We start from the raw sequence: 20,704 nt of genomic DNA, 5'->3' as shown, positions 1-20,704 counted from the left end.
AACTACAAAGGGAGAATAACACTTTTGGTCCCTCGGTTATTGATAAATTATGATTTTGATCCTTGTGATATATGACTCAATACATTTCAAATTATTTAACCATATGATTTTTGGTCCCCTTACATAGGAAATATGTTATATTAGGACTATTTAAAAAAGTATATTACCTTTAAATATGCAATAATAGTACAAGGTTAATATAATACATGGTAATATAGTACTCAAAAGTGCACATTTCAAGTAACTGAAGGTTAAATGTGCTTAGTCAAATATCGTAAGGAATAAATTAGAATTTACCAATAATTTAGAAACAAAAAATGCTACTAACCTAATTGAAACATTCTTTATTCTTGTGCGTGTTTGGTCCAAAAATAATTATTACAAAAAATGCGAAACCTCTTCTTCAAAGTTTTCTAGCAAACACTTTCACTTATTGCAAAGTGAAAAATGAATTTGATGGATTGAATTTAAAAAAACGGATAATCTTAAGAAAAATGGATAAAGTTGTTTTTGAAATTTATAAGGTATAGTTCCATTTTAAAGATTTGCGAGAAGAACATAAGATTGAATACAAATTCTACCAATGGAACATATAGGAAATTATGTAATATCATCAAAAGGAATAGAACACTTGCAAAGTGATCGTATTTTTTTGCTCATACTTATAACTCATAAAAAATCAAGACAAGGTTACATAAAAGTTAAAGAGAATGTTAATCTTCTGTTTTACAACTCGAGAGCATTTTGTATTATCCACAAACAGATTTTGTAAAACGATAAATTTGGAAGATTGATTAATAGACTTTTAATCTTTACTTGAAATAAATTAAGTATGGACACAGAAATAGCAAATCAGAGCCCTTATAGCTCAGTGGTAGAGCGTCAGTCTTGTAAACTGAAGGTCCGCAGTTCGATCCTGCGTGAGGGCATCATTTTATTTTTTATTTTTTGGGGATGTGAAACCTTTTCTATTTTGTTAAGAGAGAAAATATTTACCTTTATTGCCACCAAAGTTTAATGTCGGTGAACAGTTGATCCATAATTGCTGTTCGCCATTTTCAACCATCCTTTTTTTTTTTTTTTTGCTAAATTGCTACACCAATTTGATCTAAACTTGGTCACACTTATGAAAAAATCATCATAACTTCTATTGTACAATTTTAAATTAAAATAAACTTTGAGAAGAAAAGATAGAAATGACATTAAATAAACATAAATTATTAAATTTGACCTAAATAGTCATATGAATTTATCATATTTGGGTCATGTGGCCAAAATAGTGTGGCAAAAAGACCTTATTGTTTTTTTAAATGTATTTCTTTGTTTGATCTGAATATAGTTTTTTAGACAAAATTTTAAGTTTTCTAAGAGTCTGTTTGGATTGGCTTATTTTACGTGTTTTTAAGCTCTTTTATAGTGTTTGGTAAAATAAAAAGATATTTTCAAACACTTGTTTTTAAGTCCAAGTGACAAAATAAATCAAAAGCCATAAGTTAGAATTTCTAACTTATTAAAAGTCAAAGCTATAAGCTCATTCAAACGGGCTCTGGGTATACAAGAAACATTGGATATGTGACCTGTATAGTTCTGTTTATAACATCTATTGAATAAAAAGTAACTTTCATTAGATTAAGCTATTCTGAGATTATAGTTTTGGCCCAGGATTTCTGAGATCATTATTTTTGGACTAATTTATCTCACTTTGGAGGTGACATTAAATAATACTATCAAGTTTGATGGGATAACATGGAATATCTTAGGATTAATTTTATACTCCGTTTGGAATAAGGTATAAATTTATATCTTCTGTCAAACAAAGTATAAAATTAATCCCAAACTTAATCTTGAGGCATCACACCTTATTCCTGCCTACCAAAACGACCCCGTATGCAAACTAAGTTATCCCGGGATTCTAGTTCTGGGATTATAATCCTTGGACTAACTTAACCCACATGGGAGGTGGGATAAAAGTATGCCAAGTTTGATGGGATATCCAAGACTAAGTTTAAGATAAATTTTACACCTTGTTTGGTTGAAGCGGGATAAATTTACACCTTCAACCAAACAAGATATAAATTTATCCCAAACTTAATTTTCAGATATCACACCTTATCCCGCGTACCAAACGATTAACGTATTAAAAATAGGATAATTTAAACTCTACAAGAGACTAGAATGGAAGACCACAAAACTTCATGGAGCATTTCCTAAATAGCAGAAGTTTTGGGGTACATTTTCAAGAATTCCAAAATATTGCTGAATGCCAAATCTAAAATTAGGAAACAGCTCTCATTTTCATTTCCGCAAAACAATTTTAGAGAGACGAAACGAAACGAAAACCATTACAGAGATCAGGCGAAATCTTAAGGGCATTTGATTGGAATTCTCGATATGGATCCTAGCCCAGTAAGTTTCATATATTTCATTATTTGACTCCTTTTTTCACGTAATGTACAATCAAATACTACTTGAAATCTCATAATTGTCGATGAGTTGCATTGATGCTAGGGTTTTTTTGAGCTCGTAGTTCGTTAATGGTGATTAATTGATCTGTTGATTTACTATTTCCTTTGTTTTTTTCGCGTCTCCATTACTTTCTATTGCATATCATGTGTTAACGGATATGTTTGGGAATTGAAAATTTTTCGATTTAGTGAATTGCATCCTTGAATTGTATAATCTGGTTGGTGTAAATTTTTTTTAGTTGGATGAATTATTATTGCAAATCTAGAAATTTCACTTAAGTGAATTGCATCCTTGAATTGTATAATCCTGTAGGTGTAAAAATTTGTTTTATTTGGATGCATTAATACTGCAAATCTAGGTGAAATAATCAAATTAGTAAAAAGTGTTGGTGTGCTAGTTTTTTTTATTTTTTATGCTAGCCTCAAGGATATTATGGAATCATAGTCACAATTTGATGACTTCAGTGCGGGAAGAGTACTCCCTCATGTTGATCCTCTTGTTTACCAAGCAATTTTGCGAAAAAGGATGTATAGAGTCCATAGGGTAGCAGATGTCAATTTGGGGCTCAAAAGACTGAATAGATAGGGCACCATGAGTCTATAATTCCCACAGAATGAAACCTGGAGTTCTATAAGAAAGGCGAGAGAGAGTTTAGTATATACGATTAGAGGCATTTCTACGATTAAATACCTGGGTCTCTGATCTAAAGGGCAGCCCGGTGCACTAAACTCCCACTATGCACGGGGTCCAGGGAAGGGCCGGACCACAAGGGTCTATGTACGCAGCCTTACCCTGCATTTCTGCAAGAGGCTGTTTCCACAGCTCAAACCCGTGACCTCCTCTGATCTTCTTATGAAAAAGAAGTTTTTCACATGTCCATTGTGGAACCAATGTTTGAGCTTCAGCCATCTAGATGTCAAGGTATATATCCGTTTTTTGCTGGCCTTTTTAGGAGGAATGCACATCGAGATAGGGAACTCTAAAAATAGAAGAATCTGACTTTAATATGATGGCTGCATTGAGTTTCCTTGACTTCTGCTTTTTGTCTCTGAAATTTGAACCAGTTCTGAGTTAAACTATTTTAGGGGATGAAACTATCATGAGAGCATATTTAGTTTGAGAACCATCAAGGTGAATAAACTTTTGATAGTACATATCACTCTCATGTTTAATCTTTTTTATTTTTTAAAAGGATAGGTTGTCTTATGCTTGTTATCATTATCTTGGCCTACATCAAGTCCACATTTCAACTAACTCCAAACTTTAGAGCTTCAACTTTTTGTCTACTTGAGAAATGGCATCCCTGAGCACATTACATTTTGTTACTTTTTGGTTCTTGCTGTGATGATGCCAAGGATTTAACCATTTTTTTTGTTTGATGGACTTAGTACTAAGAGGCACAAGGAGATTCTTGCTAGAACATTATTCTGATCTTTGTTTCTCTTTGATAAGCAAGCATAAGCTGCATAACTTCTGAGTCTCTTTTTGTTAGCATCTAAGCTCATTTTGTGAAAGGGTTTTATTCCTGCATATCATGGGCTGCTTATAATCTTCAAGAAAAATTGTCCTTGTGAAAGAAGGAAGAAGGTGCGCATAACACCAAACTGGTATAGAAGTACAGATTCCCCTAATGGGTGGGTATACAAAAATAGATGGACTAATAAATATAAAAGGATACCATTTCATTATTTCCTTTCCAAATATTGTCGTAGTGCATTAAGCTATCCTATTACTCTTTTATGTTCAAGGTCTTAGTGAATACAATGAGCAGGCATAGTGAGTTTAACCTATGTCATAGAAAGTCAGGGCCATAGGTCTATTTCAAGAAATACCCTTCATTGATCTACGTAGAGATTCATATTCTATGTTCTTTTGACAGATATTTTCTACACTAGATCATCTGGTGGAGTGACCTTTTATTTTGTGTTAGAACACAGGTTTTTTCTCTCCTAGAAGATTTTGGTTGAAAAAGATACTATTGGTCCATATGGAATTAAATAAGCATGTCATAAAAATGATCTTTAACATGTTCAGTTTACAATATGGCTAAAGTACTGAAAAGATAACTAAAGGTATTTCCTATTGCATTAATGTTGCATATACTGACATATACATTTAATTTTTTTGACCCAAAAAAAAAAAATCTATGTGTCAGTATATGCAAGATTAATGCAATTTTGACGTGTCAGTTTATATTCAGAGCTGCTTGTGTCTTTGGCAAGTGAATCCTTTTGTTCTACTCTTTGCCCCCCCCCCCCCCCCCCCCCCCCCTTCCCCCGTCTCCCCCTTCTCTGTGTTTATGTTTTAGGGTGAGATATATGTTTTGTGAGGTATGGACAAGTTAGACTGACTCAAATATTTGATTGTCTATAATAATAGAAAAAAAGGAACTTTTGTTCTGCTGCAGTGAAAGAAAGATAAAAAAAAATATGAGGTGAAAATAAAGAATGTTGGTTGGGTTAACTCTTAAGCTAGATTTGTTTGTATATACTTCATTGTCTATAGGGCTGAAGTCTCCCAATAAATAGATTTTGGTTAATTTGATTCGTGCAGTTATACTATTAGTTTGTTGGTGCAACTTTGAACTGTGCTACTTGGATCGTATATGATATTTATTTATATACTTGAACAGATAGGAAATTGCGGGGTGTTAATTCTGCAATCCTTCTGATAACTTTTAATATGCTATTTTTGGTCCCCATACGTATTGTTTATTTGGTTCCACCCATAAATCCTTTTTATTTCTATGTTTCAAGTTTCAATAAGAAGTTCTCACTGTTGATATGAATATACCAACTCAATTCATCATGTATGTATGATGCATGAGTTATTCGAAATGACTGGGCATAAAACGTCTGTAAATGGCTTTTAAAGTTCTAACATCGATTGCCTATTTAATATAGTTGCATCTGTTTGAGAGATGGCTTAGTCTTCCTGCTTTATTCCATTCTCAAATCCATGCGGGCTTCACATGCAGACAAAAGAGGGAGGGTGTAGTAGGTTTATGTCCAGCATAAAAAAAAATCATAATATGATAAATTTTCTTAATGTTGAAATTCTAATTTGCTTCAAGAAACAGTTTTTTATTGGAAATGGACCCAAATATTGTAAAATAGATGTAGAATACTCGTATAGCCAATCATATTAGCTTGGAATGAAACTTGGTGATTGTTGTGTATAAAATGGATTGTTGTGTGTATATATTGATGCAACTCTGAAATTTAAACTTCTAATTTTGCTATTAATTTAATTACTTTACCTTCCAAAAAAAAAAAAAAAAAAAAAGAAGAAGAAGAGCATGTGCTATTAATTTTAAATGTCAGGGAAGTCCCTCCATCCCACTATATAATGTCAGTTAAGGTGTTGGAGTGGTTAAGTTTTAGGTTACTGTTATAAAAGGTAGTTGGTACAACCAGCACACTACCTTGAGGATAAAATCCCATGGATGGAAGTTGTTTCAAAAGGCTTACAAGTTACTCAAATTCTATGTAGATTTTAAAGAGGAAAAATGATGGAAGCAAAAGTTTCATAAAGATACTAACTAGTTGGAATTTAAACCTAGTTATATTGGTGCACTTACATTTGCTCCAAGTTTATAGTACTTTTTTTAATAAAAAAACCTTTTTTTCTACTTAGTTTAGTGATTCCGTGTGTTAATAGAAAATATAGAGAACTTTTGTATTACGTAATCCCAAACTATTGAATATTGGAATGAAAAAGATCCATAGCCAAATCTCAGCTAGCGTGGCATCGACTGGTAGTTGTGTTTTTATTGTAATATTTAAGTTCCATACTTCCATTCCTTTTAGCTCATCATCTGGATGGAAGAGAGAGAGCTGATCTAGGAGCAATGTATGTGAAAAGGGTTTTTTTATCAGATGTCCCTGACCTTTTTTTTTTTTTTTAAAAAAAAAAAAAACTGAAAAAAGGGTTAACTAATTACATAATACTCATAGCTTCACGGGGTTTGTGGCTCTTCCGGTTATTTCACCTTTCTCTGTTACTTGTTTTAGATAATCTACCCTCCTTGTTTTATCTCTTTTACTACCCTTGCTGCTCCCTTCCCTTTACACCTCTAAACACTCTCCGCCACAAGGAAAGGGGGGAGCACATGGAAACTGTTAATTCATTCTGTCATAACTCATAAAGCTAATTATATTGTCTTATTCTTTCTCAGCCTGCAGGGGAGGACTATGCACACCCACAGATATGTTTTTTCCATGTGCTCTTCAAGGTCCGCTTATTATAGTCTTCTTATTGTAATGTCTTGTGTTGTAATTGTGTTTACTTAACACATTTTCTTTGCATTGACAGGCAGCAGCATTAGCGTTTTATATTCTGTCAGCTTTGTTTGTTGATAGTTTTGTTATCATCTTTGTGATAACTGTTCTTTTAGCTGCTCTTGACTTTTGGGTGGTTAAGAACGTCAGTGGGCGTATCCTGGTGGGTTTAAGGTGGTGGAATGAAATAGATGACAATGGCGAGAGTGTGTGGAGATTTGAATGCCTTGATCAAGAGGTGGGTAATCTGGTTTCAGGTTCCTTAGCATACATCTTTACACCATCAGTTTATTTTAGAAGTGCTGGCCCATTTAATCTTAATGATTAACTTTGTTGGCTTGGACAAACCTTCTTCCTTCGCTTTTCCTTTCAGTCAATGGCTCGCATGAACAAGAAGGATTCCTGGCTGTTCTGGTGGACTTTGTACCTAACAGTAAGTGAATACTCTGTCACACTGGCCTGCTTATTCTAAAGTTCAACATAAACAAATTGAGCACTGTATTGAATATTCAAGAAAAACCTGCAACAAACAACAAGCGTGGGTGTAGATAAGAACAATGGCCCTTCACTTTTTCTGTTTTCAGCTTTCACTTTTTCAGGATTCAGACTTCAAAGCTTATTCTAGCATATGGTGCTATCCATTGATGTGTTGCACCTAAAATGTGTAATTTGTTGTAGGCCGTTGCGTGGTTCTTTCTCGCAATATTCTCCCTCATTAGGTTCCAAGCTGATTTTCTTCTCGTGGTTGGAGTTTGCTTGACTCTCAGCGTCGCAAATATTGTTGGTTTTACTAGATGTCGCAAAGGTGTGTACTTACTCTAACTTCTATAGATTCTGCGCCTAACAGTATCATTACCACTGGAGTTCTACTTTGTTTGGGTGTTCCAGTTTTCATGCAAGAGCATAATATGACGGTAAATTTTTTTAGGTTCCCTCATTAGTTTGTGTCTTCTTGGACTTGCTTCTGTCGTGCCGTGCTTGTTTCAGTTTTCACTTTTTTTTTTTTTTTGGCTGTTATCAGATGTCTGTGTTATTCCCTTTCGTATTTTGCTTTCCAATATACCTTTACTGGTTAATCTTCATAGATTTTTTTTTTCTTTCTAAATCCAGATGCTAAGAAGCAGCTTCAAGCATTTGCAACCCAGACTCTCACTTCTCGATTCTCCTCGACTCTACAGTCTGCATTTAGTGTTGTTTGAACAAATGATACACAGCAAGCTAGTCATGGGAGGAAACTGCTTGTCAGTGTCGACCCTTATGAAAAATCATGTATTGATTATATAATGGTACTGTATACGCTGTGGAATTATGATAGCACAATGCGGAAGGATGATTAGGAGATTTTGACATGGCTTTTACTTGGGACTTCTCCTTTACTGAGGTGTCTTGTACATGCAGAACATGAACGAACTGGAAAAACATTTTTGTTACTTTCAGTTTTCACGAATCCAATTGCTTCGTTGTATTTTTTTTTCTCCTACCACGTGCAGCTGTTGAATAGATATACGGGCTATATGCATACAATGGTTGCAGTGTTCTTGTTTGTTTTCTTCTTTTTACCTTTCTCTTCTAATTCTATGAATTTTTAAAGATTAGTTTTTATGCACAAACTTTGTGATATAAAATGTGCGAAGTGCTTAGCCAACCCCCACCCTCCCCCCACCCACCTTGACAGCTGAGCCAGCATCAATGGTGTTAATACATTTAACCTTGACTTCTAAATAAACTCTCTCCACTTCAAAATAATTGATGTTTTACAAAATTAAGGAAGTATCTTGTTTTTTTTTTTTTTTTTTCAAATTTGTCCTTGACACATTTCTAATATCCATGATAATTACCAATCAAAAATAAAAATAAAAAATTCCCATGATAATTATGTCAACTTAAAAAGAAAAGAAATCATAATTAAGATAGTTTAGTCCAAACAACTCTTACAATTAGGACGGAGAGAGGACTTACTACAGGATATTAATTTGGTGGTTACTATCAAGATACTCAAGTTTGACTAATTAAGGAAAAAAAAGGTTATCATCTAAAGTCTAAACTAACTAGGAGCGTCAATTGGCAGAGCAAACTAATACATTGATTTTAATACTAAAAATCAGACGTTGCACTATTTATACTGAGAACATATTAATAATTCACTATTTTAATAAAAAACTCAATAGTATTAGTACTACTATATAGTTACAGAGTTTTATATCGAAATTAATTTTGCTTATCCCTTTGAAGTAGAGACCAAAAACTAAAGAAGCTTTTATTGTCGTTCTGCGCCAATCAAGAATGGGCAGATTGAGAGGCTATGCTTTTTTCTGTGAACTAAAGGCTGTGGCAAGTGTGGATATAACTGAAAATTGTGGAGGGACTCCAAGTGGGGTCTCTGTCTTATCTCAATTGTAAGAATGAGAACAAATCATAATCACTAGAAGAAGAAGAAGAAATGGACAATAACAAGAAAATCATCATAGCCTTTATTTTTTATTCTCTGCCCAAGTTTTCCTTCACTGAGGAAGGAGGCACCAAATTAAAAACAACATGGCTAGTTTGGTTGCTATTCAACACAAACAGCCTTCTTTCTCTGTCCTCCCTTCTTCCCATTCTGACTTCAATGGTGCCAGATTAGTCTCCTCAGTTCAGGTACTTATTAGTACCCACTTTACCAGAAAGGAAATGGTGTGCTTTTTGTGGGGTTGGGTAGAATTTTTTTGTTACTCTGTATGATACTGTGAATGGTTCAGTTGCCAAAACCATGTCTTGGGTTTAGCTAGTATTTCATAATTTGCATAAAAATCCTACCTTTATCTGCTTACTACTATGGTTTCAAGAACATTATAAAAATGTAATTTTCCCTAGACATTGGGCTATAATATCTGTCTATAGTGTGAGAATGTTTTCTTCATAACCGTGGTGTCCAGGCCAGCGCCACCTTGATGAATTCCACGGGTACCTACTACCTCCCACCACCGTATAGGTAACTCTGTCCAGTAAGGCTCGGACAGATAGGAAGAAATTACTGTATTCACTGAAATTTGAACATGAGACCGCATGGTTCTCAACCTACTTCATTGAGCACTTGTTTTCTTTGCCTTTTTAAGGTAATCTTTGGCTTTAGCAAGAAAAGAAAGAGTGAGTATTAGTTGTTCACAATGTTGGCAATTGATGCTTATTCATATTCTACATATCAAGAAACTGCTGCTTTCCTTTGCTGCATAATGAGTTGATAGGATTTCTGGTTTACTTTTATATGATGGTTGTAGTATAAGAGGAAACCATTCCAGCCAAAAGGAGCATTGCGTGTTACAGCATCAAGTGCCAAGAAGATCCTTATAATGGGAGGCACTCGATTTATTGGTGTCTTTCTATCTAGACTTCTTGTAAAAGAAGGCCACCAGGTAATCAACCCAACCTAAGCTCTGTTTAAAGTTCAAATTATTTTTCAACTTCTACGTTGTCACCAATCGAAGATTTTAACCTTTGATGTTCTAAGTTACCTTGAAAATTCACAATCTTCCAATGATTCACAAATGCAGGTTACTTTGTTCACAAGAGGAAAAGCTCCAATCTCTCAACAATTACCAGGTGAATCAGACCAGGATTATGCTGATTTTTCCTCCAAGGTATGTTGAATATTTGAGTAGCTTTAAAGCGCTTTGATTTCATGATTTGAGTTACTCTAAGTAATGAGATTTTTTGCTCCAACTGCAGTTATTACACTTGAAGGGTGACAGAATGGATTTCGATTTTGTGAAGAGTAGTCTTTCTGCAGAGGGCTTTGATGTTGTGTATGACATAAATGGTAATATGGGTGTTTTATTCTGTATCTCAATGTATTTTCTCTATTTTTCTTCTTGTTACAAACGATTTCTTTCTAGTAGAAGAGTGTTTTCCATTTCCTCCCCTTTTCTGGCATCTTGTTCATGAATCGTTCTTTGTTATTCAGGACGTGAAGCAGCCGAAGTGGCACCAATATTGGATGCATTACCTAATCTAGAACAGTAAGCTATGAATCTTCTTAATACTTATCATGAACTATTCGCGTTGAGGATGGATTTCTGCAATAATTCCATGCCTGTACCAGTAAACAGCTGTAGGCTGATCAATTTATGATTTCATTTTTAATTTAAGGCAATATAACAATACAGAGAAATCGTTTTGCTTGTAAAAGAGTTAAAATTGAAGGATGGAACTGTGAAGCTAAACAATCTCTTCCATTAAGATACAAAAGGTATAAATTGATGTGCCATCAAGATTGGCAATCATACATTTCATGTTTGCCAAGTTAAACAAGGATAAACAATACTGCAAGACAATTGTCAATCAGTTTTGTCGCAGATAACCATCATTCCTGTTATACCATTAGCTTGAAAATTTTTAAGAAATTTGCTCATGAGTTGATGGTGTAGGCGTGACTAGGTAAATGTTATTTGATTGACCGGATTGTGGTGTTTCCTTTTCTCTGATATTTTAATTTCGCCATAAACCTCAGGTACATATACTGCTCTTCAGCTGGTGTATACCTCAAAACTGATTATTTACCACATTTTGAGGTCAGTATGGTAGTAGCTTATGGTTAATTTTTGAGCTTATTGTCAGTCCACTTGTGATACTAGATAGTTAAGAAGAATAGAAAACAACACATGGTTGTCATTTTGGTTAGTAGACACGCTTAAAAAGCAACTTTTGTGCTCAAACAAGGAGGAGTTTTACTCAGGAGATTATTTTAAATATTTCAATTCCAGTTTCCAACTTAAAAATAATGTTCGATCGGAGGCACTTACAAAATTCTTATTATCTGCTCTGTCCTATTTGCACCTTGCTTCGACCTCTCTTCAAATTTTTGTTCTTATCTTGACCCTACGTTCTGTTCTGTAGTTTTCTTTTCTTTTTTTTTTTCTTCCTAGGCTAACAAAAACTTCTTGCCCAATGTCAACAGGCTGATGCAGGTGACCCGAAGAGCAGGCATAAAGGAAAGCTTGAGACGGAGAGCTTGTTAGTATCACGAGATGTTAATTGGACTTCTCTGAGGCCTGTTTATATTTATGGGCCACTTAACTATAATCCAGTTGAAGAGTGGTTCTTCCACCGATTGAAAGCTGGTCGCCCAATTCCAGTTCCTAACTCAGGGCTGCAAACAACTCAACTTGGACATGTGAAGGTTAGTCAACACATATCGGAAGAGTAGTTCACATGCTGTAAACTTGAAATTATGTCCTTTCTAGTATAAGATTTAGACGACATGTTTGTTTAGTAACTATAAGTATTCGATATTTAAAAGTGGCCTCCAGTTAGTAGAGACCAGGAAATATGCTTTCCAAGTAGGATCAATATACTCTTGATCCACTTTCAGGAAATACTTAGAGTCAAACCGCATTATAGCATAATGAGCTTAGTAGTCGTCTCAAATAAGGATCACAGTCCTGTGTCTACAAGATAATTTTTTTTGCTTTTGGTTGGATACTGGCAGGATCTTGCAAAGGCTTTTGTTCAGGTTCTTGGAAATGAGAAAGCAAGCAAGCAAGTATTTAACATATCTGGAGAGAAATATGTCACTTTTGATGGATTAGCTAGGGCTTGCGCCAAGGTAACTTTTTTTTCCCGTCAATTTTAGCTTATATATTGCTTGGAAAAAATTTGAAATGATAGCCATTTGACCGTCAATGTTCTTCATCCAGGCTGGTGGTTTCCCTGAACCCGAGATTGTTCATTACAACCCTAAGGAGTTTGATTTTGGCAAGAAGAAAGCATTCCCATTCCGTGACCAGGTAAATATTACTCCTCCGGTCCATTTTACTTGTCATGGTTACTAAATCCAAAATACTTGTCATTTTAGAAAAATCAAGATAGTAATATGGTATTTGTAAATGATATAGTAAGTTTTTTTCCTTGGTTGAAGCTGTTAGTAGTCTGTTTAATATCTGTCTTTTCGTTAGTATTAATGTCGAAAGTCTAAATATGAATGCAGCATTTCTTTACATCGATCGAAAAGGCAAAGGCTCTGCTAGGATGGAAACCAGATTTTGACCTGGTGGAAGGTCTTACAGACTCTTACAACCTAGATTTCGGTAGGGGAACTTTCAGGAAAGCAGCTGATTTCTCTACAGATGATCTCATTCTTGAAAAGAAACTAGTTCCCCAGAGCTAAGATTTTGTTTTTCATTTTTGAAATTTGGTTTCTTGCTTTTCCTCCAAAAAGTTCACAAGTATTAGTGACCAAATTCACTCTGAAGCTATTTGAGGTTTTGCTTGTACATTAACTGAACTGAGATGAAATGAATAAGAAGTATTGTCATTTTGCCTTCAACATTTTTTTTTGGGGGAGGGGTTAACTGAGGTAGAGTAGACCGATGATCCTGTAGTCATTTGGCCGCCTATTGAAGGAAAAAGCAGACAGAACCATGACATTAATGTGTTGCTATCACCGACATTTCGTTTAAAAAAGTACTCCCTCCGGATAAAAAGAGTGTCCACTTAGTCATTTGCACACTTCTTAAGAAAATACTAACTTCTAGAATAAAATAGGTAATTTGACTAAATTGTCCCTAATTAAATAGGTATTGAGATTTGATTACATAACACTTAATAAGGGAAAATATGAAAAAATAAAGTTAATTCTTTCTTGATTTGATAAATAGACGCTCTTTTTGACTCAAGAAAAAAAAGCTAAGTGGACACTCTTTTTTATCCGGAGGGAGTAGTTTCTAGCCAACTATGGGAAGCCATGATCTCTGGTTTTGGTGTTTAAACATCAAGTGCTGAGTAATTATTTTTGGGGCTTTCTAGCTAGCTCGTTTCCTCTAGGGCTTCTAGCCTAGCCAAGTTGAAAGGAACCTTCACCTCCAATGAACATGTTAGGTTTCAAGTTAGTAAAGGATCAAAATAGAATTACCAGCAATGAACTCACTAAAATGATTGAAAATGATTTGCAGTTCTAGGAAAGAATATATTTTGCCAAGTGAAAAAGCTTTAAGGTTGGAAATACAATGGGAAAATAAAACATCATTGTAATCTTTATGTATGAGCGGCTACCCAGAAGAAACATAAATCATAGCCTTTTATATTAAGATTTCAACTCGAACTAAACAATGTGTAGTTTGATTTCTGTTTCAATAATTCATACAAATTAAACAGCAGATTACCCATTCTGTTATCCCAAATTTTTATTGGTTAATGAAATATTAGCATATGTTCCTTTAGGGGATAACCGATAATTCATTTCTTTTGCATATTCTCACTTGATTAACGTAATAGATAACCAGCTTCTACGATCCAATTTATTTTTACGGCTTTATTAGAAAAATTGATTAAGAAAATAGTATATGTTCATGGTGATGGAGTCAATTACTATAAATAATTACTCGCACTCAGACTGTATCAACTTACATAATTCAATTTTAGCTGTTAGAAGTAAAGTACTGTAATACTTATGCACACAAGTACATAATGCTTTGAAGAAAAGTTTGGAGGAGATTAAGCACGGGGACACAATTAATATTGTGGTCACACGGGTGCCGATATAAATAAGGGCAAGAGCGTAGCACGTACACTACATTTTTCTAGCTTTCAAGAAAATAATTGCCTCCATGTTGATTTGATGTAAATATAAAATAGAAAGTAGAAATACCTTTCTGTTTAAAATAAAAGTTTTATCATATAGTTGCTGGCCGCTAGGTGTACCTAATTATAACGCGTATTAGCCGGCTTTTTTACTCGGCCGGTTTCATTCCCCAACGTATAACTCCAATCATTCATTATCTCCTTTTTGACTTTTTATTTAGATCCGTTAATAACGGTCATTATTTCAAAAGTTTCTGCTTAGATTACTTTGTGTTATACAAATACTACAACAACAACAATATACCCACTGAACTCCCACAATATGGGATCTGGAGAGGATAAAGTGTACGCGGAAGACAGGAAGGTTGTTTCCGAAAAATCCTCGGCTCAAGAGAAATCGTGTTATACAAATACTGTATGATACAATTAAAGGGTAAATACTATTGCGTATCGGATCCGGTTAATACCAAATTGATTTAACTTATTATGGGGTAAATACTATTCCACATCGGATGTTAATATCAGATTAATCTAAGTTATGATAGTTAAGTGATTTAATATAGTAAAATTAATTAATTAATTAATTAATTAATCATAGTGAAGTAATAGAAGTACATATATTTATCATACATCTATTTATTTGATGTAAAGACATGACACATGCAAATTTTTTATCTGATTAAAGTGTTTCATTTTATGGATATCCTTCTCTTTTCGTCGAGGTGAGTATCTATTTAACAAGCTGCCCGTCGTTAAAGGTTAATATGGAGCGGTGAGTATCCTTTTGTTTTCAGTCAAAGTCTTCGAATTTGAGCTAGGGAATAAAGTCATCTTTCATATGGAGCGTTTTACTTTCAAAACGGAATTTTCAACACAAATTTAAATTAGTCGAGCCCATGTGTACTTAACATCGGATTGGATGGGGAAAAAATTGCCCCACAAGTTGGAGTGTTCGTTTGTTTAGCTTGGGTCCATTTTCATTTAAGTAGGGACCTAATTATTGTCACCTTGGACTTTCTTTTAAGATCCGTTAAGACGGTCATTTTTCCAAATTTTCTGGTTTCCTTTGGTTCATTACCTCCTGTTATACAAATATGATAAAGTGCTGCATGCCACGCCATTTTATTGATTTCCTTTCTCTTTTCGTCGACATTGAGTAACTTTTTCTTTTTAACACAAGTTGCCCTACCATTAAAGTTTGGGATGGGGTTATTCATAAGTACTTCTCTTTTATTAATTAGAAGTTTTAAATTTAAACGTTGAAAATAAATCGTAATTGATATGAAATATTTTACTTAAAGTGGAATTTTTCGACCCAAATTTAAATTAGTCGGATAGCTGAAAACGGAATAGAAAATAGAATAGTGAAAAACAAGTTGCCCCATAAGTAGGAGTGTTCTTTTGTTTAGCTTGGACTGATTCATTTAAGTTAGGACCTAATTAATTATACTATTAATTTGCTTAATATATACATAAGACCAACTAACACAGATCTACTTTTTCAGTTTTGATTTTAAATTTCTTTGTTCAGATTATTTTGTCCCTTGAAATGTAGCTCTCATTCAATCAATCTACTAGAGTTACAGATAAATATGTCAAAATTGTTGTTATTCTTAATGAAGTAACGTCATTGAAATTCCTGGCAATATTTTCCGATGTTGCATATTAGGTAAGACTTTGTATTGAGAATTTTTATAAACACTGGCTAATTGAGTTCTTAATGTGCTGGAAGTTGGTGTAATAATTTGACTAAGAAATTGGAAAGGTATATACTTTTTTTCTTTATAAAAACTAAATAGTACGATAAACCTTAACATCAGAACATATACTAGTATTCTTAGTAGAGAGAACTTAATTCCACTAAATTTCAACGCCAACGACCCTTTTTTTTTTCATACTAAAGTTGCTTCACGAATTTGTAGCTTACAGCACAAAAGTATTTTATTTTTTAATTTTAACGCTCGGATTTATTAGTAATTAAAACATCTCTGAATATACTTATAGCCTGTTTGGCCAAACTTATTTTCCCCCAAAAGTACTTATTTTTTCAATAATTGCTTATTTGAAAAAAAGTGAGGTGTTTGGCCAAACTTTTGAGAGAAAATAAGTGCTATTGGGGAGTAGCAGAAACAATTTTTTAGAAGCTAAAAAAAACAAAAACACTTTTTTTAAAAGTACTTTTGAGAAAAATACAAATAAAAACACTTTTTAAAAGCTTGGCCAAACACTAATTGTTGTTCAAAAGTGTTTTTTTAATTAATTGGTCAAACACAAACTGTTTTTCACCAAAAATGCTTTTTTAAAAAGTATTTTAAAAAATAAATACTTTTAAAATAAATTAATTTTAGAAACTTGGTCAAACAAGCTGTTACTCTACCTAAAAGTAGTACTGTTAGTACGTTCATTATTAATTTCCCAGTTGGATACCATTAAATAAAAAGCCTTAGGTAAACGGAATCAACCAATAATTACAACGCGTTTTTTTGAGAATCCCACCCCTCATTAATGTTATTATTGTAATAAAATAATAACCACGCCCTATCCGCAACTAAAATCTAACGCGCAATTGTCAGATCCAATTGATTCAAGACAGCTCTAAGATCCTCTCATTAAAAAAAGAAGATAAAATTATACCAACATAATGAATATAGAGAATTAATACAAGTTTCTATATGTTAGTCATCTTAATCTTAATAGAAGAAACTAATGTAAGTCTAATCTTGGCAGTGCAAATATCTCTCACGTATTACAATAAGCTAATCCGGTGACGGATGTTATGGCAAGAAATTTAACTAATTCAGAATGATAGCATAAAGAAATTTACACAATAGCTCACTTGAAAGCCGGTTATAACTAACTTTTTATTACACATATGAATTGGTGATTAAAGGTGGAGCGAAGATTTGAATTTTATGAATTCTACATTTTAGAATAATAATATCATGTGTTAGTAATTGAATTTTTATATATAAATGAATTTTTTAGTACAATTATAAAATTAAGTCTGAGCATAACAATTTTAAAATATCTCGCGGATACAATAAGCTAGGTGGTTATGGCAAGAAATTTTAATAATATATAAAAAAAAATTACCATCAAATCACTTGAAAGTTAATTACACCTAACTCACATTATAAATATGGATTAGTGATCTACAATACATGGTAAGGACCTATTACGACAGCTGAAAGCAACATGATAATGTAAGCATTTTTTACATTGTTGGTTAATATAAGTTTAATGCATTATTCAATAACAATGACATTGAATGGGCAAATCGAAATTATCTGGTTGTCATTTGACACCCTTTTCTCGGAGAATGCTACTGTATGAATAGATAAAAAAAAGTCTATTATGAACAAATATTATATGTCGAATTCCCTTTGACACTATTTATATTTTCATGGTCCCCTAAAACGTTTTGTCTTGGATAGCTCTTTTGGAGGAGAATCCTATTTTATAGCACCAATAATTTAATTTTGGATATTATGTTAGCTCTTACTAAAGCAAACTTAATTTTTCTCTTAAGATATTTTAATTATTTGGTCTCTCCAAACTTCCCCTTTATATATTCCCCCCAAACGTTCTCCAAATTTGTCTCCTATTTTTTCTCACCAAAAAAAAAACCACACATTATATACAAACTCTCAAATCCAAATGCAATTACCAGCCATTTTCTTCAGAGTTCTCTTCATTTACAATCTCTTCAACACATTTCTCCTCTCCTTAATCCCCAAAAAACTCACCTCCTTTCTTAAACACCCCCACGCGCTGTCACCGGCGCGTCAACACCACTTGCCGGTCCCCATTAAAAGAATGGACACAAACGAACTCAAACGAATATTCCAAATATTCGACCGTAACAACGACGGGCGTATAACAAAAAAGGAATTAAACGATTCGTTAGAGAACATGGGTATATTCATACCCGACCCGGAATTGACCCAAATGATCGTTAATGTCGACGTTAATGGTGACGGTTGTGTTGATATAGATGAGTTTGGTTCACTTTACCAGACAATTATGGATGAACGTGATGAAGAAGATGATATGAGAGAAGCGTTTAATGTGTTTGATCAAAATGGTGATGGGTTTATTAGTGTTGATGAATTGAAATCTGTGTTAGCATCATTAGGATTAAAACAAGGAAGGACGGTTGAGGATTGTAAACAAATGATTAAGAAAGTGGATATTGATGGAGATGGAATGGTTAATTTTGCAGAGTTTAAACAGATGATGAGAGGGGGTGGTTTTGCTGCATTGAGTTAGTTAATTTTCTTTAATTATTATTATTTCGTTTTTTTTTTCTCGCTATTTTTTAAAATAGAAAAGCAAGAAAGAATTCCGTTTTTATTTTTATTTTCATAGGTTGTGACATTGTAAATAAATTTGTTGCTGCTATTATTTTATTTTTTCAAGTGTTATATTGTGTTTGGGTTCTCTTCTACCTCAAATTGTGCGAAGGATCCATTACAAATTAAAGGGAAGAAAAAAAAAAGATCTTTCATGAACTTCTAGAAAAAGGGATTCAGGAATTTTTCAAATTAGCTAAAGGTATGTTTTGCAACTATTGGATTAATCTGTTTCTTTGTGGTACTAATGTCTTTGGTGCATGGTCAATTTGTCTTTAATAAGAACTTTAAATGATTGGTACAATGAAAATGCGAGAGGGGGCTCCATTAGGAGTTTTTTTATTTCTTCTCATTTGGTGTCAGGTAGGTATCCGTTGGGTAACACTTTCAATCTTGAAGTCCAAACCTAGGCTTACAATTAAAATGAGTTTCCAAAAAGCATGTGTTTATGAGATAACTTGTTTTCAAGTATTTACTGCTCTAGAAAAATATGACAATAGAATCAAATTCTTCCACCCAAAGAAAAGATTTATATCCGAATTTCTCTAATCCTTTAAAGCTTTTATCCATTAAACAAGTCCCATTACGCGATTATCTGTCCATCTACTCTGCTAGTAGTGATCCAAAAAATTCCATAGAAATCTATTCTTTCCCCTAATCGTTACATTCCGAAAAAACTTCGGTAAAATTTATACCCCTTTGACGAGTTAAGTCTTGTTAATTTGTCATAATTTCTCGCTTGAATCATTACAAGGAGGGTTTCGTTTGAATCATTGCGAGAGTTTTATTATTAAATTTCACTTCTTAAAAAGTGTCAAATTTGAGTATCATTACACATTCAGTTATACATATTATCTAGTAATTAATGAATATAGAAGTTTTGTGATACAGTGACTGCTCGTATTCACATAGACTTATGATCAACGGTTAAATTAGAGCTCACTACTACTACCGCTTAAGCAAGTATTTCCAAAAAAGAGTTGTTTGTTTTATAAGCTACTACATAAATTAAAAGACTAATTAAGTACGCTAGCAATTTGTCACGAATGTTCGTTCAAAGCTTGGATTTAATTTGTCACGAATGTTCATTCAAAGCTTGGATTTTTAACATAGAGAGATATAGTATTCCAGGGGTGTGCTTGGTTTACCGATCATATTGAGTCATGCAAGTATTTCACCGTAGCAGTTTTATTCACGATTGCTAATTAACCAGATTATTAACTCTAGTAATATTCGGTCGAAATACTACTCGCCTATTCAAAACAGTTCTCCACCTATATATCTATGGAATTGACATGTTAAGAACATAATTCATTTACGGTTTTTAATTGAATGCGGTGCCTAGGTATATATGTCTATCCTAGTCACAAATTCTAGCCCTGGTCTAGGTATAATCAGATCACATTCTCTTTACTTCTTCTCTAATCTAACAACATTTCTTTCAAGCATGTATATCAAATAATAAAAAAGAACTCGACTATTGCGCAAGCAATCAAGCAATTAAGAATCGTATTGAATAAGCCACTAAGATGAAAATACTATTCAAACGTCAATACTCATGGTGACACCACAACCCCCGAGCTATAGAGTTTAGCTAGCTACTCATAATCTGATTACAACATATAGTGATCATGTTTAATCTAAGAAAAGATGAAGTAATGAGGGTAAAAGAGATAGCCCTATGAAGAACAACTCTAATCCTTGCTCTCGTGTCCTAAAACGACTGAACCCCTCCCAAAACGACCTAGGTTCTATTTTGTAGTAGTAGGAAAAGTCTTCAAAAGGTCATCCAAACTCGGCTTGGACTTAGAATTATTTCAGCTCCGCCAGACACACCTTGCGCACATGCTCCAAGGCAAGGTCGCACCTTGCGATGGGCTTCGCCCCACGAGGCCTTGTGCATTTTCGATTTTAAAAAGATAGCCCTACTAAGAACAACTCTAATCCTTGCTCTCGTGTGCTAAAACGGCTGAGCCCCTCTCAAAACGACTTAGGGTCTATTTTGTAGTAGTAGCAAAAGTCTTCAAAAGGTCATCCAAACTCGGCTTGGAC

The 20,704-nt window shown here is 33.7% G+C and overlaps 3 protein-coding genes and 1 non-coding gene across 4 annotated transcripts; all 4 read left to right on the top strand.

Moving 5' to 3' along the window:
• The first annotated feature begins 857 nt into the window (after nt 1-857).
• Nucleotides 858-929, top strand: TRNAT-UGU (transfer RNA threonine (anticodon UGU)). Its single transcript has one exon. It is a non-coding gene; the product is annotated as a tRNA-Thr (tRNA).
• Nucleotides 930-2,247: 1,318 nt separating this feature from the next.
• LOC132603167 (Golgi apparatus membrane protein-like protein ECHIDNA) lies at nt 2,248-8,211 on the top strand. The gene is made up of 6 exons (XM_060316096.1): nt 2,248-2,406; nt 6,644-6,700; nt 6,781-6,984; nt 7,120-7,179; nt 7,425-7,551; nt 7,857-8,211. The coding sequence occupies exons 1-6, from the start codon at nt 2,392-2,394 to the stop codon at nt 7,943-7,945; spliced, it is 552 nt and encodes a 183-aa protein (XP_060172079.1). The 5' UTR covers nt 2,248-2,391; the 3' UTR covers nt 7,946-8,211.
• A 984-nt stretch (nt 8,212-9,195) lies between these two features.
• On the top strand, nt 9,196-13,047 carry LOC132603156 (chloroplast stem-loop binding protein of 41 kDa b, chloroplastic). Its single transcript, XM_060316086.1, has 10 exons — nt 9,196-9,383; nt 10,004-10,138; nt 10,277-10,363; nt 10,452-10,542; nt 10,687-10,741; nt 11,233-11,293; nt 11,680-11,901; nt 12,211-12,327; nt 12,419-12,508; nt 12,709-13,047. The coding sequence occupies exons 1-10, from the start codon at nt 9,282-9,284 to the stop codon at nt 12,886-12,888; spliced, it is 1,140 nt and encodes a 379-aa protein (XP_060172069.1). The 5' UTR covers nt 9,196-9,281; the 3' UTR covers nt 12,889-13,047.
• A 1,575-nt stretch (nt 13,048-14,622) lies between these two features.
• On the top strand, nt 14,623-18,724 carry LOC132617331 (calmodulin-like protein 3). The gene is made up of 2 exons (XM_060332318.1): nt 14,623-14,701; nt 17,830-18,724. Exons 1-2 carry the CDS (start codon nt 14,623-14,625, stop codon nt 18,567-18,569), a joined length of 819 nt encoding a protein of 272 aa, XP_060188301.1. The 3' UTR covers nt 18,570-18,724.
• The last annotated feature ends 1,980 nt before the right edge of the window (nt 18,725-20,704 follow it).

Source organism: Lycium barbarum, chromosome 1 (assembly GCF_019175385.1).
Source record: "Lycium barbarum isolate Lr01 chromosome 1, ASM1917538v2, whole genome shotgun sequence".
NCBI lineage: Eukaryota > Viridiplantae > Streptophyta > Magnoliopsida > Solanales > Solanaceae > Lycium > Lycium barbarum.
Note: the sequence above shows the minus strand (reverse complement) of the source record. Positions and strands in the feature narration are given on the sequence as shown.

Bases quoted from the DNA above. Each gene is read 5' to 3' on its own strand.
- LOC132617331 (XM_060332318.1), top strand. From the start codon at position 14,623: ATGGGATCTGGAGAGGATAAAGTGTACGCGGAAGACAGGAAGGTTGTT. The intron at 14,702-17,829 runs GTTATACAAATA...TTTTCTCTTAAG, and splicing joins CTCGGCTCAAGAGAAATCGT to ATATTTTAATTATTTGGTCT.
- LOC132603156 (XM_060316086.1), top strand. From the start codon at position 9,282: ATGGCTAGTTTGGTTGCTATTCAACACAAACAGCCTTCTTTCTCTGTC. The intron at 9,384-10,003 runs GTACTTATTAGT...TGATGGTTGTAG, and splicing joins GATTAGTCTCCTCAGTTCAG to TATAAGAGGAAACCATTCCA. The intron at 10,543-10,686 runs GTAATATGGGTG...TTTGTTATTCAG, and splicing joins TGTTGTGTATGACATAAATG to GACGTGAAGCAGCCGAAGTG.
- LOC132603167 (XM_060316096.1), top strand. The intron at 6,701-6,780 runs GTCCGCTTATTA...TTGCATTGACAG, and splicing joins TTTTCCATGTGCTCTTCAAG to GCAGCAGCATTAGCGTTTTA. The intron at 7,552-7,856 runs GTGTGTACTTAC...TTCTAAATCCAG, and splicing joins TTTTACTAGATGTCGCAAAG to ATGCTAAGAAGCAGCTTCAA.